We start from the raw sequence: 12,903 nt of genomic DNA, 5'->3' as shown, positions 1-12,903 counted from the left end.
CTGATCACGGTTATTGGGGGAGAAAGCTCCGGCTCTGTGGAGGAAGGAGGGGAGGAGTGTACTTTGGGCCAGCGTCTACTTTCCTTGCAGGAACGAGGGGGACTAGAGCAGTGGTGTAGTCTACGTGATATGCAGGTATGAGTAGGCTATATAGCCACTAAGAAAGCTCCAGGATTTCCATATACCCACTTAAAAATGTGCAATGACACACAACAACATACTTTCCATTATATTTTTGACATATTTTAAATTGTCATCTGTAGTTTTTTTTTTTTGTGTGCGTTATGTGTGCTTTTTCAGATATGTATCATGCACCTTTCTTCACATCCCTTTCAAATTCACAAGTAATATTGCTTGCAGTTCTGCCCTTTGCACAGGATATTTTTTAGTGGTGGGGCAAGAGGGCCAAGGGGGATCAGGAGAGGTTGGGGGTGGGGGGTGGGCAATAAAGAGTTCTGGGGCACTGGGGTAAAAGTCTCAGGCGTCAGGTGAGGGTCAGGGAAAAAGGGTTTAATCTCTTAGTTCGATGAGGAAGAAATGGTATTAAGTCAAATAATATATCCAATTCTGTGCAAACACATGCATTCTTTAGTTTTAGTTGAGGTAAAGGGACAAATATTTGTTCATTCCATATTGCTGCTAAGGCTTTCCAACAATGATTTCTATACAGACATGCCTTTTTATAACAGAGTTGATATCCGTTTGCATCAACCAGGAATTAGATTCCAGTGTGCTGGAGTGTTTGGGTTCAGAGAAACTGGACACTAAGAATACTTTCACTTAAATACCTTATATTGGCTATACAGCCTCCATTGAGTTCCACTATTAAAATAGACAAGCGGGTCTGATATTAGTGGTGCACTGTGGAATACCCCCCTGTAGGACATTATTTATTATTTCCAGAGAAGATTTAAAGCCCCTATGAACCATGGCAAACATCTGTAGCTCAGGGTAAAAGGCTTTTCTGAAGCCTATCCTCTGAAAGCTGTAACCCCTCTCGGTAATACTGCTGGGGTTCAGTTGTCTAATATTTATCCGGTGAGCAGATTAATGTGTGACTAAATACTGAGACATGACACATTCCCTCCTTCATTGTCTCGGTCCATTAGAGGCACCGAGGTAGACAATGCAGTGAACTCATTAAACTGTGGAGTCTAATGGCATCTGAGATTTATAGTTATTTTTCATACAAAGGATTTAGCTAGAAGTTGCTGGATAATGGGGCAGTGGATTTTAAACAGTGAAGCGTTTGTTAGATTTTCTCAATCTATCAGAAATCTGTTTAGGAGAACAGGGAAGATCATTTTGGAACATGAAGGGCCCCTGCTAAAAATAACTTAGTAAACCATTGATTGCACACAGTTCCACACAGATTATGACAATTGAGCTTTGAGTTGGCTTCAGTCGACCATACAGCAACAATAACAACACTAATAGGCCACACTTGGGGTTTTCCCCCAACGGGACTCAATAAAAGCATGGGATAGAAGCAGTGTTGTATGCTGTTGTATGAGTTGTTGTGTTTGTGTTGAGGTGTTAAGATAAAAAAAAAACTGTTATTTTAGAACTAACACGCATTGCCTTAGTGTGTTGTTAGTGTTTTACTTCACATCTGGAATGTCTACCTGGAGTAAAATTGCAGGCTCTGGGCATTTTGCCTGATTGATCAACAATGGATGAAGATATAACACTTAATTGCTCACAAACTCACAAAGTATGTTACCTTGGCAGGCAGTTTTCTTTTGAAAATACATCTTTGCTGGGCGCCCAGATAGCTCAGTTGGTAGAGAGGGCGCCCATATGTAGAGGTTTACTCCTCAACGCAGCGGGCCCGGGTTTGATTTTGACCTGCGGCCCTTTGCTGCATGCCATTACCCCCTCTCTCTCCCCTTTCATGTCTTCTGCTGTCCTATCAGAATAAAGGCTGAAAACGCCCAAAAAATAAACTTAAAAAAAAAAGAATGCATCTTTGCCAAGTATCCAAGTATTCACCTTCTTATCATTCCCACAGACATTACCCTAACTGACCCCCTCCCCCCCAAGTCCCCTGTTACAGTAATGTGCAACAGACTGTGAAATGTCCAACCTGGAAAAATAATCAGGACCTTTTGTTAGTCTTAGGTGGGAGAGAGAGGCTTTTAATTTACACAGAGAGACTTTGGCCACATTCCTCATCAAGGCTTCCCTGTGTTATGGTGAGTAACATGTCTGAGAGATCGGTGGTATTTCAATGTAGCAGATCTATTGTTTCCCAAAATGCATCAGTTCAGGTCAGTAATCAGTTCAGGTCAGTAATCATCCTATCAAAAAATAAAAAATCAATGAGATAAAGTTGATGCATCAGTGGAACCCACTACATAAAGTTGACCAATGAGATGTATATATATATATATATACATATATATACACACACACACACACACACACACACACACACACACACACACACACACACACACACACACATTTTCTACAGAAATAGTATAGTAATAGTTTTTTAAAATCTAAAACCTCTTACCAAAAGGTCTACATGTTCCTGAGCTATTTCCGGAGCTTTCAGTCATATTCTGTGGTCTTCATCAGTGGACAGAGTTAACTCAGAGCAAATTGCTTCCACAGAAAACTCCAGAAAAAACAAATATTTGGACCTTGTAATAATAATTTTGCCATTCTGCCATTTCCAAGGTCAAGAATAAACCAGCTAGTTCACATTTTGTATTTATTTCCTTGTATTCTATAATTATAAACTGTATTTAAAAAGGTAATCTCATTGAGATTAAGATTGTAAGAGAGACCTGAGTACAGCAGAAGACGAACTGAGATAAAACACAAACAGCATCAGAAACAATCACAAAATAAAATTTGAACAAACAATAACAAGTAGGCTATTTCCCTACCAGACATGAATACTGAGCCACGTGTATGCGCTTCCTTTACTGTCCACACGGGGCGCTGTTGGGCTCTACTCCCTATGGCTGCTCCGTGAACTTTGTTCTAGTAGTAAAAAGGCGTGTTTGATCTCGGTGCTCAGACTTTTGAGTTATTCGGGTATTCCTCAGGAAGGACTGTGGCAGGTAAGGTGAGCTAGTGCGACTTGAAAATAATGCTGGTTACTGTAGAAAACGAACAGATATAATGCCCATAAGTCCTTTACAGTCTTCTAGTCTAAATATAGAGAAATCCTGTCAGTTATTCACAGATTGTCAGTGTTTCTGTGCGCTGTGTGTTTCTGTGAAGTGTAGCCTCGTTGCCTCTTGCGGCTTTACTCCTGATTCGAACTCAACTGTCAACGTTGTATTTACATTTGTTAGCTCCCCTTGTCATTGTGGTTGTTGTTGTTGACAGGGTGGATCTTTTGTCTGTACTTAGGTGACAATGGTGAATTTATATTCAAAAAAACACTTTTCCCCCCACATACAGGATTGCACCACATCTGAGCCAAAGGGCCGCTGTACACCTTAGGGAATAAGGTAGAGATGGAGGATTTCTGGGCATTTGCTCTTTGGGCACTAAGGATTTGGCTGTACCTCGTGATCAGCCTCATCATGATCCCAGCCATGTTTGGCTTCTCACTGGGCATCTCTGAGACCTACATGACCATCCTGGTGAAAACCTTAGAGGTACTGTTATTATATATTTTTTTTCCCTTGCAGATGTACATGCTTTTAAGAAACACAGATACTTCTCATACAGTGCTCCACATAAAAGACATGGCCATTAATGTCTTCTGTCTGTCCTCCACAGTGGGCCACTCTGAAGATACAGAAGGGATATGCAGATGAACAACTGGAAGCCTCTGCATCTAATGGTGAGTAGAAAACTATGTGTATGGAAATGTTCACTGATAAGTAGATTGTGTAAGGGCACTCTTCTAATGAAAAGTTGATACTATCCTTTTAGTTTAGTGACATATGTGAGCTGTAATGCTGGATTTCACAAGACACTTTACAAGTCTGGGCAAGCATGTTGCAATGATATTGCCCAGTTTTGAAAGAGTAACCTGATTGTAGGTACTGGGTGGGTACCTACAGGGTACATCTTAAGTAATCATGGTATTACTTATTTCACAGTTGTAATGTGCTACCAAAACATAATATACTAATGGATAAACTAGAATACAAACAAATGTTGCCCATTTCAGGGCAGTTTACTGCACTGTTTATTGTCTTCTACTTCATTTGGAATAATAATGAGCCAAGAACTTTGTAATGGGTCTATATTTTTTTTTAAATTGCTCCTACAGCAGCAGGCATGTTCATCCATTACTGTAGCAGCTCATATCGCTTAGGCTGAAATAGAAAACAAACTTACCTTTCTCAAGTGCACAGCTATGAAAGGCTTGTATTGTCATTGAATGACAAAAACACAATACAGTAAAAACACAGTAATGTACACAGTAACAACAGAGTATGCACTGTTGTGTTCTTCTTACCATATAGTACCCTGTAAAATCAACGGATTATGTAGTATTTGCATACTACACAGTTCTCCTGTCTGACTGACATGGGATGTGCATTCTTTTTTAGAAAACATGTAGTTTTTAGAAATGTCTCATGATATATTGTCTCTAGAAGTGTATTATTCAACTTTTTTTTTTTTTAAAGAAAAGAAAATCACAATATTCAATACTTATAGAATCGCAATAAAGGAAAATTGCAATACAAATCGAATCGGCACCCATGTTTCGTGAAAGAATCGAATCGGGACAAAAGCATATCATCCCAGCCCTATTATTGAAATCAAACTGTTATTAATTTCCTAATGACTATTATTTATTTCCATTAAATAATACTTAGTTCTTGCTTTTTTATTGTTGTTTTGTTGCTCTTCTTTTTCCTCTGATGAAAATGTGAATGATGAAGAGGTCAAGGCTTTTTTGTTACAGTATGGCTTTTGTCCATGACAAAAAAAAAGAACAAATGAATAATTTTACTTTTCAGATGTGATTTCCTTAACACAAGTTAAGCAAGTATTTTGCGGCTTCACAAATAACTATTTTTACATACAACACATAAAATGTATCTATGCAATTGGAAAGTGCTGCTAATGATACTTGGAGTGAGTAGGGAGCAAAACAACTGAAATAGCTTACTTGTGCAGTAAAGTTTACTTTCAATTGATTCACAACTTTTAACAGTTACTTTACAAAATTCGCTCTATTATAAGTCACAGGGTTCACAGACTAAACGACTGTATTTTCCTAGTCACGTTTTCCCCATACAACATGCTAACGTTATAAGCATAAGCCCAATGCATCTTGCATAGCATTAATTAGCCTAGTGGCTAGCAGAGCTAACTAACGGGCTCCAGAAGCACACATTGTTTTCATTCCACTGCCAAACCTAAACTCAGCAATTACATAATATTCAGCTAACAAATTGATGTATTGTGCTTAATAACTCTTAACCAATATGTGAATAGGCATTAATCCTCTCACTGTCTGCCACAGTCGTCGTTCCCATGGATGTAACATTATAATAAAACCGTTGTGGTGGTTCTCAGCAAAATAACGCAATGTGTTTACTTCCTGTATTCCCTCTGCCTTTTGACCTCTGAGCAAGCGGACTGCTCTCAGAGATGGTGATACTATATCCCCCTGTGTCTAAAGTCTATATGCGTACAGGACTGCTGCAGTTGGCAATAAGTAAATTTATCCTTAACCCCCAAAATACCCCATAAGTACCCAGTACTTACTAAAATACTTCCAGTAAGTCATTATTCCTTTCCTCTCTGAAATACCCCATAAATACCCAGTACTTACTAAAATACTTATATTTATAGTATAAGTAATTTATCTTTTCCTCTAAATGTCCCAATTGTTACTCCTTTGTTCCGCTGTACCGATACATTAGAGTACCAGTAGAAACCATAAGTATGTACTGATTCATACGTCCATATTGAACTGTAAGTTAAGAGGCCTTACCCTGTATTATAGAGTGTTATCTAGAACTTTTATGATAGTTGCTCTGGAAACTGCCTGTCTCACAAGAAGCAATTACTCAACTCTTTATCGGTCACTAAGCTGCAGAGGGAGATATCCCCCACTGCAACACATAAAGACAATAGTAATATCAGGTAAATGTGGCTTCTGCAAAGTCCGGAGTATGTCAGTGGTACACTTTTAAAGTATGAATGATTAATACAAAAACTGAAAGTGCATTATAACAAAGATAAGGCATACATGGTTCTGAAAGTGTGTATTGAATATTGAAGAAAGAGTTTGTTACTCTAGGTTTTGGACTTTGCCTGCTGAGTTATTTGATAATGTGGAGTTTATGCTGAGGCCAACTCTTAACTGTTCTGACAATTGTTAGGTAGATAGTGTTAGATACCAGGCAGTACAACCTTCATTACTTAAGACAACTCTCTGGAAAACTCAGTTATCTTGTTGTTATTGTGTATTTCAGGTCAAAATGTAGGTTTTAGGTTGCTTGTTGACACATGTTGTTGGTTAAGGTGACTTTTCTTGGTAAGTGGGTGCTGTGAGAAATGTAATGCAATTCCTCTTCAGGGCTCTTAGCCAATATTTCATGTCGAAATTTGTAGATGAATCCGCTTCATTATGCCAAATGACACATGTTGTACATCTTTATGTGAAGCAAAGTTGCTGTTGATTTTTTTTTTCTGCATGCTTTAGAAATGGTTTAATGCTTTGATTTATTGTAGTTTTGTATTTTTATGTCATTCTTGTCAAGTACGGTATCCAGTGTCCTTCCAAGAAACACATTGCTGAATGAACTTTGATAAATGTTCTTAGTTGGCTGAAACTATTTCATCTTCTGAGCCTATCAACACAATCTTAAAAGATATTGCAAGGCTGACTCATTTTCCACATTGCTACTAAGAAAATAATAATCCATGTGTGTACGTGTGTCAGGTCTCATCCAGAGGGAAGATGGCTCTATGGAGAAAGAGTTAGAGGAACTTAGACGCAGTCGACCCAAACCACCAGTGGGCGGTGATTTTACACTTAGTGACTGTTTCTACTTCACCCGGAGAGGAATTGAGAGCATTGTAGAGGATGAGGTACATTTTTACTTTATTAGCAAGAACACAATTTATTATGTATATGGTAATAGTTGGCCTTGTTTTGCTAGCCTGATTTTACATTCACTTCTAAATTTAGGTGACCCAGCGGTTCACTTCAGAGGAGCTGGTGTCCTGGAACTTACTGACTCGCTCCCACAAAGATTTCCAGTACATCAGTCTGAAGCTAACGCTGGTCTATGGCCTCGGCATCTTTGTGAGATACTGCATCCTTGCCCCGCTCAGGTACACCAATACTGAGACTGAAAAATTAAGCTGTAGTGATACAAATGCAGTGTTGCCATCCAGACAGAAATAATTCTCAAAGGTTGAGTCAAACCTTAGTGGGCGGAACCATTTGTTCTGGTAAATATGATGTATAAGCTGACATAGAAGCCCATTGAAAAATGCAAGTCATGGAAATACAAAATCAAAATCAGATCCACTCTTGTTTTGGAACAAGCTTCGCCCGCTTGGCGTTTTGCCTTACTGTATTTGCATTTTTTCGCCGCTGTGTCCGCCATTTTTGCAGCTTCTACATAGATGCATGCTTACTATCTGGCACCTGGTCACTACATTTTTATAGAGGTTGACGGCCAGAAATGTTCCAAACACCGCAAAATAAGAGAACACAGGCCGAGGGCAGGGTCTTATAAGTGATGATTGTATATTTTTTTATTAGTCTAAACATTGTTTTTTTAGGAAAATCCTACTGTGCCTTTAAAGCTTGACCCGCACCAAAAATTGTGGATGTTTGGCTATTGGATTCAACTTCATAAATAGCATTGTTGGCACATTAAAACCCACCATTTGCTTGCTATCAGATCTTACTTGTGTATTTTGTGAGGGCTAGGTTCAGTTTTCATTTTTTATTTTTCATTTAAGTTACAAATAAAAAATCTAAAACATCATACACCTATTTAATTTGTGTGTAACTATTCAGTATTATATTATGTGCATGTTTTGTTTTTTTCTTTTTCTGCTGAATAATTGAGGAATAAATGTGTTCCACTTTCTCCAGGATAACTCTGGCCTGCATTGGCCTCACCTGGTTGGTCATAGGAACATCTGCAGTTGGATTACTTCCAAATTGGAGGTGACCACAAACTATAACGATCCAAATAATAGTCATATTCCATATCTAACTATTTTCCTATGGAGATGGTTCTCTCCTCATGTGTGCTTCTTTGCGTATGTGTGTTTTCAGGATGAAGTTCTGGCTCAGTGAATTGGTCCATGTGATGTGCTACAGAATCTGTGCTCGAGGACTCTCTGCCACCATCCACTATCACAACCGGTAAGTGAGCCTCCTCACCATGTAACTTTCTAACAGTCAGATCGGGAATATCATCTGATAATGACTCCATGTCTTCACCTTGCAACAACAGGGAAAATAAACCCCAAAAAGGAGGAATCTGTGTGGCCAATCACACCTCTCCTATTGACGTTGTGATTCTCTGCAACGATGGGTGTTATGCTATGGTACAAAAACTTTTATTTAACATTTTTTTTATACTGATAGCTACTTTATCATGCTAAATCATGACATGCTGCCATACCTGTCAAAATGTGTTTATCAGGTGGGTCAGGTACATGGAGGTTTGATGGGAGTCCTCCAGAGAGCCATGGTGCGGTCGTGTCCTCATGTCTGGTTTGAGAGAGCAGAGATGAGAGATCGCCACCTAGTGACCAAAAGGTCAGTTTCCACTCCTTAACTCCAACACTCTTTGCTGGCTTGTCATTGCTTGTCTTTCTCGCCTGTATTTTCTTTTATAGGCTGCTCTGGCTTTCAGAGAGGTTGGCATTTTCCTGGCAGTAAAATCTCTTATTATCCAAACAAGAACAGATAGGTTTTGGAAAGTGTATCCTGTACAGTGACTCATACAGTTTGGATTCCAGTATCTCATTATATCACATCTTTAACCAGACACTCCTTCCAGATGTTTGATGTATTGTCCCAAATGTGAAAAAAAAACACTCTTCAAAGGTGCAATATGTAGATATTTTTATAGTCAGGAAATGGTTTCCATTACCTCTTTGTGTTGCTTCCAGATTGCAGGATCATGTGAATGACAAGACAAAGCTTCCCATATTGATATTTCCTGAGGGTAAGTGTGACCATGTAAAGAGATAGAGTTACATTATCCACAGCAGTTGTATGTTTGTCTTCGTAACATCAAAGATAAGACTCAGTAAGTGTTGTTATTTTAGCCCAGTGCCTGATGGCAGTCTGGCCACTCAGATGTGACAAATGAGCAGCTATTTCATGTGGGTTTGGACAGAGCTCACACAACTCTGTCACTTTAATCTCCTGATGTCTGGTTTCCACAGGAACCTGTGTCAACAACACATCTGTCATGATGTTTAAAAAGGGAAGTTTTGAAATTGGAGCAACGATATATCCAGTAGCCATTAAGGTACTTCAGTCCTGTCTGTCAATCTTCATCCCTCATTCAGATGTTTTCTGGCCTACTGGCTCACATATATTTTAAAGTACAGTTCGTTACTGCATGTCTATGTATTATTTTTATTTATTTTTTACTTTTCTCAGTATGACCCAAAGTTTGGAGATGCTTTCTGGAACAGTTCCAAGTATAGCATGGTCAGTTACTTGCTGAGGATGATGACCAGCTGGGCCCTCGTCTGTAATGTCTGGTACCTGCCAGCCATGCACCAACAGGTGTGTCTGACGTGCCGAAGCACGTGAGCAGACACATGCATTAAGCCATCTACACATGATCAGCGCAAAGCACAGAGGCAAAGCGCAGGTATACGTCATCATTGCTTCTGGAATTGATTGCGCCTTGAAAGGCCAGCGGCAACGAGGTGCAAGTGTAAATAATTTGAACTTTGAGCGCAATTCCAAGCAGTGCGCCAGGGTTAGCGCTGCGCCTAGTTGGGCGGCACTGCTCTCCCCATAGCAAAACAATGGAACGGCCAGCACAGAGCAGTTTTACCGCAGATCATGTGTAGGCGGCTTAAAGCCATGTGTCCAGCCCACAGGTGCCACCCCTACCCCTCCACATTATACACACACATATAACAGTATATAGAGTTGTTGAGATGTTGAGTTGTGAGTTGAGTTGAGATTGTTCATTCAAAAATAACAGGAGGGGGAAGATGCTGTCCATTTTGCCAACAGAGTTAAATCAGCCATCGCTCACCAGGGAGGGCTGGTAGATCTACAATGGTAAGATTCAACCTCTTTACTTTCTTCAGTTGATTGTTATTTCTTTGTTCTGGAGTATTTTTCTTCTCATTTTGACTTGTTCTGTAAGGACTTTTATATGAAGAGTATATGAAGTTTGTTAGGGCTCAATCTGTGACTAAGAATAGTGTTTTACCCAAGCAAAAAACCTCTGGTGCTGAAAAATGAGAAAAGGGAGTCATTCCCCATAAACCCCCATGTTAAAATCCCCAACGTTACAGCAGAAATAAACATGTTTAAAGCCTGGTAAAAAAAAAACGGTTTTGGTCATAAAGTTCCCTCTTTATGACGTGTGTGTGTGTGTGTGTGTGTGTGTGTGTGTGTGTGTGTGTGTGTGTGTGTGTGTGTGTGTGTGTGTGTGTGTGTGTGTGTGTGTGTGTGTGTGTGTGTGTGTGTGTGTGTGTGTGTGTGTGTGTGTGTGTGTGTGTGTGTGTGTGTGTGTGTGTGTGTGTGTGTGTGTGTGTGTGATGGCGACGGCTGGAGTTACCGGGAGCCGCCCACTTTAAGCATTTTTTTTGTTCTTCAGAGACCTATTGGTGACATCACGGAGACTACATCCATATTTTATACAGTCTATGGTTTTAACACACACACATTCAGAATTGTACCATTATATTACGGCAACTTAATGGCTTTTTGAAAATGTTTCCAAAGAAAATGTAACGTTTTTTAATCCACAGAAGAAATGCATTCCTTTAAGTCAATGTCAAACATGAAAAACACCAGAGAATATTCTTTTTTTAGCTTGACAGTGATATTCATTTACATTGAATAGATGTTGTCATATAATTAGCACCACTCTCAGTTTGTTCTGTCTCCACCTGGCTGCCTCTGCAGGGATGGAGGCCTGAAGAGAGCAAAGGTGAAGGAGTCATTTAAAGAGGAGCAGCAGAAACAGTACAGCAGTATGGTGGTGGGAGAAGACAGCAGCAGCAACAGTGACTGAGATCCCCAACCGGTATGCTGTACAAATTCCTGCCATGGTTCTGGAGAATATACACTGGAAACAGGCCTTTCTCCTCGAGTATGTTCCCATTAGCTGGACCTGACAGGGAATACTTCCAAGTGGACACACTGTGAAACCTCAGTTAAAGCTAAAAGGAGGAGAGTCTCAGTGATTCACAGAAAAGTGCAATATTGAACTTTATGAGGAGCAGACTGTGACTGTGAGAAGGGAAAGCTCTCTGTTTTTACTGCTGCTGAAGATACTGTAGCTACTGTTGTAATTGAATGTTAATGCTGAGAAAATAGCTTAGAATGAAATGTCTGATTGCAGCAAAAACCATTTAGAAAAACTGGATTCATGAATGTATCACAGACATGTCAACTCATTCATGTGTTGTTCGTTGTTTTTTAAGATAAGTTTTAGTTTACAATTTTAATACCCATTGTCGATTATGCAATGGCAAAAATAACCTGGAGGTATTATGTAGATTTGCTGTTTTATAACATAACGTGACATTGTTTAAAAAATATAAGCAATTTGAAGAGATAAAAACTGTGATAATTGTGAATTTAACATTTAAATATTGGTTTTATGTAGATCTTACAGTGATGTACTGCAAAATAATTAACACTGATAAGCACATTTATAACATAGTTTTCACTTAAAAGATGAACAATCATCTGTTATTGCATTTAACACTGATAGACGTGATACACTGATAGTTATTCAAAAAAGGAAACTACTTGCACAGTGTTTTGGTAACCTTTGCCCCCTCACATTTTTTCACATTACTGCAAAGGTAAAGCATTAGCGCAAGAGACACAGTGGTTTGGCACTTAAATAATACTTGATAATGTTGAGTGTGAAAGAGTTCATTAAATGTCCACATGACATGTGACGGCCTTAGAGGATAACACACAGCTTAGACTTTCTGGATCTCTCTCCACTTGGTAGTTGTACTGGAGAGGGAATCCCACTGCTGCCATTTTCCTCTGGGGTTTCCTCTTTGGCTCCTTAAAGGAAATTAAAGAAGGTTCACTCACTGTAACTGTGAATTTTTACGTAATCCTGATATTTCTTTTGTTTCAAATTGTCAGCGTCCTCACCATCATTCTCATTATCACTCGGATCTGTGTTGTCCCGGATGCCCTGTGTAAAAAAAAACAACATCACTTAATCACATGAACAACATTCACAGTGACAGCCTCTGAATCAATCAGCTGCAAGCCTCTACTTGATGACAGTACTCACCTGCAACAAGTTACTTTTGTTGTTCTTTCTCTGTTTCAGTTCCTGATATCTGCAATATCAACAACGAAAATAGGTTTACACATGATTGCCAAGAAACTCAGCTGAGTGTAATTTATTTACAACAATGTGTTGTGGAGAACAGCCAGTGCGTCTTTAAAATGGGGCTTCCTGTGTCTTCCTTTTAAGTGAACCAGCCGGGAGAAACAAATGACAGTGAATATTTTATGAGCCTAAATAGTGCCTCACATCAGGCATCTGTGTCTACTGCACAGTTTAAATGACAAACAGGTTGCTGTTGATTCAGACAGGCAGTGTTTAAACTAAGCTGCTTTTATCTCTTGGTAATAAAAGCCAATAAAGCCGCTCCATGGCAAATCTCCTATGGTTTTACCTAACTAAATACGATGGTTTCTACGGTCAGAGCAGTCCTAGATTCATCACACACTATGTCTTGTGTTTATTTTAGACTATG

The 12,903-nt window shown here is 39.3% G+C and overlaps 1 protein-coding gene across 3 annotated transcripts; it reads left to right on the top strand.

Annotated features, from left to right (window-relative positions):
• Nucleotides 1-24: 24 nt before the first annotated feature.
• On the top strand, nucleotides 25-12,235 carry agpat9l (1-acylglycerol-3-phosphate O-acyltransferase 9, like). Of its 3 annotated transcripts, none has more exons than XM_039803322.1 (14): nucleotides 25-135; nucleotides 3,421-3,620; nucleotides 3,745-3,808; nucleotides 6,878-7,026; nucleotides 7,127-7,272; nucleotides 8,048-8,122; nucleotides 8,234-8,323; nucleotides 8,415-8,508; nucleotides 8,607-8,722; nucleotides 9,079-9,134; nucleotides 9,358-9,443; nucleotides 9,578-9,706; nucleotides 10,137-10,216; nucleotides 11,072-12,235. In XM_039803322.1, the coding sequence occupies exons 2-14, from the start codon at nucleotides 3,477-3,479 to the stop codon at nucleotides 11,178-11,180; spliced, it is 1,338 nt and encodes a 445-aa protein (XP_039659256.1). In that variant the 5' UTR covers nucleotides 25-135; nucleotides 3,421-3,476; the 3' UTR covers nucleotides 11,181-12,235. The 3 variants fall into 3 exon arrangements, with proteins under 3 accessions (XP_039659256.1, XP_039659254.1, XP_039659255.1); XM_039803320.1 differs by lacking the exon at nucleotides 25-135 and adding an exon at nucleotides 2,961-3,074; XM_039803321.1 differs by lacking the exon at nucleotides 25-135 and adding an exon at nucleotides 2,985-3,079.
• Nucleotides 12,236-12,903: the final 668 nt, after the last annotated feature.

Source organism: Perca fluviatilis, chromosome 6 (assembly GCF_010015445.1).
Source record: "Perca fluviatilis chromosome 6, GENO_Pfluv_1.0, whole genome shotgun sequence".
Lineage (NCBI taxonomy): Eukaryota > Metazoa > Chordata > Actinopteri > Perciformes > Percidae > Perca > Perca fluviatilis.
The sequence above is the reverse complement of the archived record's forward strand: the minus strand, read 5'-3'. Positions and strand labels throughout refer to the sequence as shown.

What these genes read in the sequence shown, in the direction of transcription:
- agpat9l (XM_039803322.1), top strand. Translation starts at nt 3,477, where the DNA reads ATGGAGGATTTCTGGGCATTTGCTCTTTGGGCACTAAGGATTTGGCTG. An exon ending in ACGATGGGTGTTATGCTATG is followed by an intron (nt 8,509 to 8,606) that starts GTACAAAAACTT and finishes TGTGTTTATCAG; the next exon opens with GTGGGTCAGGTACATGGAGG. An exon ending in CGCCACCTAGTGACCAAAAG is followed by an intron (nt 8,723 to 9,078) that starts GTCAGTTTCCAC and finishes TGTTGCTTCCAG; the next exon opens with ATTGCAGGATCATGTGAATG.